Below are 8,872 nucleotides of genomic sequence, written 5' to 3' on the forward strand. Positions count from 1 at the left end.
ACTCTCTGGTGTCCTTGTGCATGACATGCAAAAGTTACCAGATTTAGCAGCTTCACATGGGGTCCAAATTGAAATTATCTTCTGTTGTAATCGTCAACATGCATGCCACAAATGCTATTTTTAAAGCTTAACTTCCATTGAACCCTTCCTTTAAAGAGATACTTCACCCAAAAATGAACATTGTGCAATTTATCCAACCTGATGCTGTTCAAAACCAGTATCAAAACCTTGTTAGCCTTAGTCACCACTGACTTTCATTATATGAGGAAAAAAAGTGATTGAGGCTACCATTCTGCCTAACAAATTATTTTGTGTTAAACAGAAGAAAGTAAGCCTTTTTGATGTATTTTTTCAACAACGTTAGGGTGATGACAGAATTTTCATTTTTGGGTTAACTATCACTTTAAAAACAATTATAATGATTGTAAATGACTCAGAGCCTTTTGTTACTTTCTAATGCTCTACAGCGCTTGTATACAGTAGAATTAAGTGTCTGGAGTTTTCTTTAGTTTGACAGACTGCTCAGGGATACTCTTAAGGCCTCTTCCCATGTTCGATGTCAAAACTCACAAAAATGAAATCCAAAACAAGCACCGAACAGGATAAAGGAATTATGGAGGTCTGTTGAGAGACATTGCTGAAAGGAAAACAGCATGTGCAGGGATCAGATTCAATGCTGAGTAATCACCACCCCACCTCAAAAAACAGAATGAGCATTTCCCTTCAGTGCTTTTGTCTGTGTACTGATTGGGTGTATGTTAGCTAGTGCACTGATTTGACAATTTTTATCTAAAATATATACATTTTTAAATAGTTCACCCAAATGTCATTCCAAACCAAAATGACTTTTTCTGTGGAATATAAATACAGAAGCACACTGTTTGAGTGCTCTTCCATATAATGAAAAATATGGATTAGTGCTGCCAAGCTCCAAAAAAGGACGTATACATTATATGAAAGTAGTCAACATTACTTGTGTGCTATATGCCAAGTCTTCCGAAGACATACAGTAGCTTTCCATAAGGAACAGGCTTAAATTTAAGTCACTATTCTCTGTAAATCTTGCCTTTGTTATAGTTCACAAATCTATTTCACACTTCTACAAAACACAAGAACCTGCTGTGGTGCTTCAGTGTGGCATTTACACAGCAATTTTGATTGTGCATGTGCACAAATTAGATTTTAGAGCTAGAAGTTTTTTCACATAAAACAATCATATGGCTTCAGAAGACTTGGCATACAATAAACAAGTGTTGACTACATTTATAAAGTTTTTTTCCATAATGAAGAACACATTTTGTTTTTGGGTGAACTATTCCTTTAATACACATTCTCCAAAGCGAGCCAGGTCCCTGTATTAACTATTTTCAGCATGATGCCCTGTTTATGCGTGCATCATTTATAAATGACCACAAGATGCGTCCACAGTGATTGTGTGTATGTCTTGGAAATGGGTTCAAATGTAAAGGAAACTATAACTAACTTGTACTAAAGGCCAGGCACCAGTATTTTTGGTGACCTCATGCAAGCATGACATCATGGAAGTGCTATAAACCTTTCTCAACCTCACACAAGCATTGTTGTGTCATTTAACTTGGACTTTTATTTCATTTAAAATAATTCATACAAATGCATACGGTCACAAACATTTCTTTTTGAATTCTGTTTAACAAAAAATATTAATATCTCATAGTATATATAGTATGTATATTGCTAGCCTACCACTTTACCAGGAAGGAAACTATGTAGGCGATGGAGAGCTGAAACTATCCCGGCATCCTTGAAGGAAAAAAAAAACACGGTACGATCAAGTCACACACAAACAGGCAAGCATTACGCCAGCTTTGCACAAGACTTTTTTTTTTTTTTTACTTTTTGTCCAAAAACTGAACATTTTTCTTTTTTCGTTTGTAACCTTTATCACAGAAGGTAATACATGCTTCAAAAATAAAAACATACAGAGTGTAGTTGTTCAAAGTACTGTACTGAGTTGGATAAATGGGTAAAAACAGAAAAAGAAAAAGAAAAAAAGCACTATGTGGCTTATTTTAAAATGAAGGGTAGGGGAAAATAAATGTTCCTGAGAGGGTGTGCAAATCCCGCCTCTTTCGGTTTTTTAAAATCAAACAAGTGAAACTAATATACCCCCCAAAAATGGTTAGGCTGCTCTTTGTCATAGGATCTCCTTTTGTGTTGCATGGAAGAAAGGAAGTCATACAGGTTAAGATCAACACAAGTGTGAGTATATAATGGCAGAATCTTCATTTTGGTTGAACTATCACTTCAATGCAGTTTCTTTTTTTTCTTCTTTTCTACAAACCATTGATCATGTTCTAAAAACTGTACACAAACAGGTTACAGCTACTGTTGTTTTAACAATGAATCGCATTAGACAGACAAAATAACAGATAAAAGATTGCCCACTGCACTTGGACAGACTACAATCTAAAACAGCAGGATTTGCCTTAGGGAGAAGTTTACTTTGTGTTAAATCCACAAGATTTTCTTTTTTCATTCTTTCTTTTTTTTCTCATACTGGATACTTCAAAGAGCACAGTTCACCACCTTCAGTCAAAGAGTTGGCTACTACAGAGTTGTGGTTGTGTTTTTAGTGGCTGGTTCTGAGCCTGGTGGCCCGTTTCCGCTCCTCTTCTTTGGGGTAAAGAAGGTCCAGAAGAGTTCTATAGTGGTAAAGAAACTTTGAAGTACAGGGCTACAACTGTTCGCTGGGGTGCTGCTCTCTATCAGGTTCTGGTTTGCCGGTTTGACCAGGCGAGGGGGCATGTGGAGGGTGGGCCACAGAGGGCAGGCTGTGGGTTATGGGCACGGTACTTGGCATGATGCCCTCCACGGGCGGAGGGAGACCCCCTGAGGCAAGGCTTACTACACCTGGGGGGTACCTGCAGGAACAATATTAAACCACAGCTATTAATAACACCTTCAATTAATTTGTCCCTGTACCTCTTCATTTTTCCATGAAACTAAGTGCATTTTGTTGGTTGATTGGACTTTTTTGGGTATTCTATTGATTCATGACTAGAAATCCAAAAAGAGTATAGCTTTTTGATCTATGTGGTCATTAACATTGAACATTTGATATTTAAAACCAAATACAGAAATGGCATATATTATGTAACCAAACTAGAAACTGTCGAATTACAAATTTCTCTTTCTTTGTGTTTAAAGTTAGGCTACATTTAGCCTAAAGACTAATTTCCTGCTAAACTTATATGATTGTAAGTTTGCAGCATAGTAGTTTTCCAGCTTGATTGGCAAATACTGTAAGTTACTAAACATCAGTGGTTTTTAAACCTTTTGATTCCAAGGCTCCCATTATTCAAAATCATTTTTGAAAGCCCTTCCCTCCCAGAAACTAGGAGTGTCAATAGATTGCAATAATTAATCGCAATTCATTTTTTTACTTCAGATGTTTCCCGCAACTGTCAGTTTAAAAGTTTTGGGCCTCTATCTTGATGTCTATCTGTTTTAATATTTGAATCAAGTTAGATTATTTTAATATAACTTATTTTAAATTATTTTGAGTCATCTTGCAGGCCCCTTTTTTGAGCTTTTGATGAGTTTGATGAGCCCCCCTAGTGGGCCCGGCCCCTTGGTTGAGAACCACTGCCTTCTGTAATCATAGTAAATCTGAGAATTTTGTGCCCTCTGTGTTAAATTCTTGATAAATTTAAATATATATATAGGTATTTTCTGAAATTATAAAACTTTTAATCCTATGTTAATGTTCAACTGTACAAGGGGATCTTCATAGTTATTATCCTATGTATCACCAGAAGTAGGTGATATGTTATAGCTGATGTAATATCCAGACAATCCATATTAAATACTTGGTAACACTTTACAATAAGGTTTTATTTTTTTAAATTAGTAAACAATATTAGTTAACATGAACTAACAATGAACAATGCATTTACAGCATTTAATAATCTCAGTTAATGCAAATATCAACATATACTAATACATTTTTTAAATCCAAAGTTGTATTTGTTAACATTAGTTGATGCAATATGAACTGACAATAAACTATTTTATTTTTATTAACTAACATTAACAAATATTAATCATTTCTGTACAAATATATTGTTAAATGTTTGTTCATGATACCTAATGCATTAACTAATTTCAACGAATGAAACCTTATTGTAAAGTGTTACCAAATATTTAATACTATATTAGAAGCATTAAAGCAGTTTAATTGTACATGGTTTGACCTGATCAGCTACAACAAGATAGTGTGAAAGGCTTTTTAATAAGGCATTACAAACAGCTACACCTAAAAATACAATGAAGATAGGATTTGGCAAAACATCTGTACAAATGAATCCAAAACACAAAACAATATACAAAAACATATTAACACAACATATATGATACATTCAGTTGAGAAACATTTCAGAACACCACATGAAATAAAAATTGACCATATTAAACAATGTAGTTTCTTAATGCACATTCCTAATGTCCACAATTTATCTGTGCATGTTATAAAAAATAAAAATAAAAAACTGTTTTAATAAATTGCTCCACTCTGAAATGACTTTACTTTTTGGCTGATGTCACAAATTCCTCTTCCTTTTTCAACCCCTCTCTTCCACCCACCTATTTTTAATTGGTATGTTAAAATTGGACCTTTTGCAATCCAATCTATTCCCAATGGATGAAGTCTTGCCCAACAATAATTTGTTGAATTTCCTTTTTTCGCTCACAGAAATACAGAATGTTGGATTGCGAAAGTAAATTGGGTTGAGAACTGCATTTCATGTTGACTTCAAGAGGAAGGAGTTTTGTACCTATAGGCTCCATTGAGTTCTGGATGAACAACGGCAGGGTCCATGCCGGCCCAGTGCGTGGTCTGTGTGAGGAACTCTTTGTTCACGCAGTTTTTTAGACTGTCTGGAATGCGACCTGGAGACGGAAAACAGCTTCATTACAGGGAAACCCGGAGTCATTGCTCACAGCACATAAAAGCCTGCAGAGCTTGTAATTAAACACTGATCTTTGCTGTGGACTGTTGAAAGAGGTCAGACACCCAGAGCTCTCTAAATCATTTAAAAAATGTTGGATGCATTCAAAAGTGGTATAGATAGCTTCATGGGCTGATGTACCGGTAATAGCTCGACGGATCTCCCGTGCCGCCTCCTCCCTCATTTCAATGGAGGCCTGCTCGCTGTACCAGGCAGCGTGGGGGGTGCAGATCAGGTTGGGAGCGTCTTTAAGAGGACCCTGGCTAAAACTGACACACAAATACAGGTATAAAAGGGGTCAGCCACACCCATTTTGTTCATGTTGTTCATGACTCTTCCAATCGCACCTCTTATAGATCTCTGTCAGTGTGACCGCCCCTTTACATTCTACACTTCTGAGACATATCTCTTTTTACCTGAAGGGCTCTGTCTCATGAACGTCTAGGGCTGCTCCCCGTATTCTTCCCTCTTTTAGAGCCTGGGCCAGAGCTTTCTCATCCACCAGACCTCCACGCGCAGTGTTCACTAGGAATGCGCCTTGACGCATCTAGATTCAACACCAAATGATGACCATATAGTGTTATAAAAACAAATATATGGCGACTGTACATTCAAGTTCTTATTTGCTTATGAATGTGTTCACCTGTTTGATGGTGAAGTCGTTGATGAGATGGTGGTTGTGCTCATTCAGACTGCAGTGCAGGGTGACGCAGTCGCTGTGGAAGAGCAGGTCCTGTAAGGTGTTGACTCTCTGCAGCCCCAGGGCTCTCTCCATCCCGTCAGACAGGTATGGATCATAGAAGATCACGTTAAAGCCGAATGCTTTGGCCCTAAGAGCCACCGCCTGTCCAACACGCCCTGAGACCAGACATATCACTTCATGAATGGAGTGCCTTCAGGATTCTAAAGAAAAAAATCTAGATAAACTCACTAGTCCACTGGGGCTGGGCGATATGCAAGAAATATTTTCACAATAGTTTTATATATATAACAAAATGTGCGATATCCGATGACATCGTCGGCCACCCTGCCCTCATTGCTGAGGGATTGGTGAATATTTTAGATTTATTAATTTTGATTTAACCGTCTACGACAACAGGTGGAAAATGACTAATACAAGCTAAGATCTAAAGATAATTCTAAATGTAAAATTAATAAAAATAACTCTAATTATACTAATATTAACTGAAATATAAACAAACAATTACCTTTTGAAAGTTCAACACTACCCACATAATGAAGTTTGTTACATCACTTAGTCTATGCTTAAACAAACAGAAAACACCAGTTTTCCAATAAGGTGTAAGCCTAATAAATTCCCATGTGTTCCCAATTCATGCTGCCTAATAATTTCCACTGCATGTGTTCTTATCAAATGTGTTTGTATAACGTTTCGATAATGTAGTAACTGCTGCATTACAAAATGATAGAAACTCAATTTTACATTCTAGATGAGTGTGTTTTTGTATTATTTTATAATTTAATAACTTACATGTTTGCTTCTTAATAGTGAACCTGCAGAGATGAGTTCACAATGCATGTGAAATGCAAAATACTCCATGGATATAAAGTGAACTAAACTAAACTAAACATCTCCAGAGACACGCTTTCTTTTGTCTGTTTATCAAAATATAATAAAGTGTGTTTCTTTATGTTCAACACCATTTTTTGTCATGCGTCATTGAGAGACTTCTTGCAAGTTGCCTGCCACAGTTTCAGTAAATGAGCAAAATTACCCACCACTGCGCAATAAATTTGGATGCATGCACATTTGCGGGTGCTAATTTCACACCATGGGTAACGTTTTCATATATTTGGCGACTTTCCAGCTCCAAGGTTTTTTTATTTCCCAATATTTGGAATATACATATCAGCATCGGGTATTTGTCAGATATCATTGATTACATCGTCTTATCGCCCAGCCCAATAGTAAAACTTACTAATCTACTATATGGTTACTGGACTACTAGTGCACAAGTTGATCAACCTGGTCCATACCTAGTCACTGTAAACTGGTACACTTATGAGATTCACCAATGATGATATGATGACTATCCTGCAACAAAACCTAAGCATTCCATGCATAATGGTTCATAGCGGTGTTACTTTTTCTACACACCTAGACCAATGATCCCTAGTGTCTCTCCTCTGATTCGGGCCGCCCCAGATGCAACTTCACGGATTTGCTCTACACTCTGGACCCGTGTACCCTCCCGGAGTGCCTGGTGCAGCCAGGTGGTGCGTCGGTACAGGTTGAGGATGTGGCACATGGTGGAGTCTGCAGTCTCCTCAACTGAAGCTGCTGGCATGTTACAAACTGCTATACCTAGAGGTGAGAATGGGTTAGAATTAGAATTATTAGAATTATGGTCAGATGCTCCAAAAAGCAAAAAACATTGTTGTATCTAATCTGTAAAAATATGATGACAGATTTTCATTACCTAAGTCGCCAGCAGACTTTATGTCGATATTATCAAAACCACTCCCAATGCGGACAATTATACGAAGTGCTTTGAACTTTTCCAAGTCTTCCCTCATCAGGGTGATGGTGTGGTACATGAGAGCACCCACTGCTTCATTTAATACCTGAGAGAAAGTTCAGTGAGTTCAATAAGTCAAGGATGCAAAGAAAATACAAAGTAGTATAACAACACCCATTAGTTATAAGTTTCAATATAAGTTGAGCTCTAATGGCAGCATCTTTGCAATGGCGTCCAGTCAATTATGTTGGACTTGTCCCTCAGTTGGTAAAATAAAAATTGCACTGACAAATATTTGTCAGAAATCATTGTACGCTTGACGAATAGACTTGCATTGTGAGCATGTAACCGTCAACACTTTTTTTTTTTTTGCTTGATAAAACTGAGGGGCAAGTCAAAATATTTATTTTCAATGCAAAGAAAATACACATCGTTTAATAAAGATTAGATTAAAGGTCAGCTGATGTATTGGTGCCAGTAGTTGTTTTTTGAAACTATAGGTTATTGGCAAAAATCGTTTCTCTGTGGCCAAAACCCTTAATCTGATGAATATATTTGGTGAGTATTTATATATAGAGCATTGTAACAGATGGATACACTGTCACCTTCACTGTTTATGGATTAATTCAAAATGTTTTAAAAAGATACGTGCGTGCGTGTGTGCATGGTGTATATATATATATATATAATATACACATGACAACTGACCCTTTGCTAAACCCCACCTTAAAAGTGCTTCTGACCAATCCCGTTTTAGCAACTGTTGCTCTGCCGCCATTACTCTGACACGTGTTTGCTATTTTCTAATGAGAGCCTATGGAAGTAATGTGTTTGAGAACTTTTTAGTGGGATTTTATAAAAATAATCATAAAAAAAATTATAATTTAAACACGTTGCTGCTGGGTAAAACACATTATAATAGGGACACGAGTTACCAAGAGAGGATACCCGCAGGGTTAATCATTTAAAAAAATACAATAAAATAACAATATATATATATTTTTTAATTAAATTAATTTTAAGAAAAGCATGTTATGGATTAAACTGTGTCTGCCCTCACTCCAAAATGAACATATAACATCTGCAACAACACCTACATTTACTAATTATATATGTGTCGCTTACGTTTTCGTCTTTTTAAAGATGTCAATCCGTAAGTGTTCCTTGTGCGAGAGGCACATCCTGCCATTAGATCGGCAAGAGAGCTGCATTCTCTGTCTGGGCCACGCCCACTCAGAGTTAACTCTCAAGGAGACAGACTGCCCTCACAGTGAGGGCATGAGTCTCAAGACACTTCACTCATGAATCGGCCTCATTCTGAGGGACGATTCAGCCTCACGCGTCCTCTCACACGCTTATTCTGTAACACCCGATGGATCACATGAGGAGGCACGGCAGGGCCGCGAG

The 8,872-nt window shown here is 37.1% G+C and overlaps 1 protein-coding gene across 1 annotated transcript in view; it reads right to left on the reverse strand.

The window, feature by feature from the left end:
• Nucleotides 1–2,150: 2,150 nt before the first annotated feature.
• LOC127617140 (C-terminal-binding protein 1) overlaps nt 2,151–8,872 on the reverse strand; it is a 16,608-nt gene continuing 9,886 nt past the window's right edge. The window contains exons 3-9 of the mRNA XM_052089049.1: nt 7,427–7,571; nt 7,105–7,311; nt 5,629–5,843; nt 5,402–5,532; nt 5,127–5,254; nt 4,812–4,926; nt 2,151–2,900 (exon numbers count right to left, since the gene is read on the reverse strand). Coding sequence (XP_051945009.1) covers nt 2,714–2,900; nt 4,812–4,926; nt 5,127–5,254; nt 5,402–5,532; nt 5,629–5,843; nt 7,105–7,311; nt 7,427–7,571 — 1,128 coding nt within the window. The 3' untranslated portion in view covers nt 2,151–2,713. The remainder of the gene's footprint in view (nt 2,901–4,811; nt 4,927–5,126; nt 5,255–5,401; nt 5,533–5,628; nt 5,844–7,104; nt 7,312–7,426; nt 7,572–8,872) is intronic.

This window comes from Xyrauchen texanus, chromosome 23 (genome assembly GCF_025860055.1).
Source record: "Xyrauchen texanus isolate HMW12.3.18 chromosome 23, RBS_HiC_50CHRs, whole genome shotgun sequence".
Classification (NCBI taxonomy): Eukaryota; Metazoa; Chordata; class Actinopteri; order Cypriniformes; family Catostomidae; genus Xyrauchen; species Xyrauchen texanus.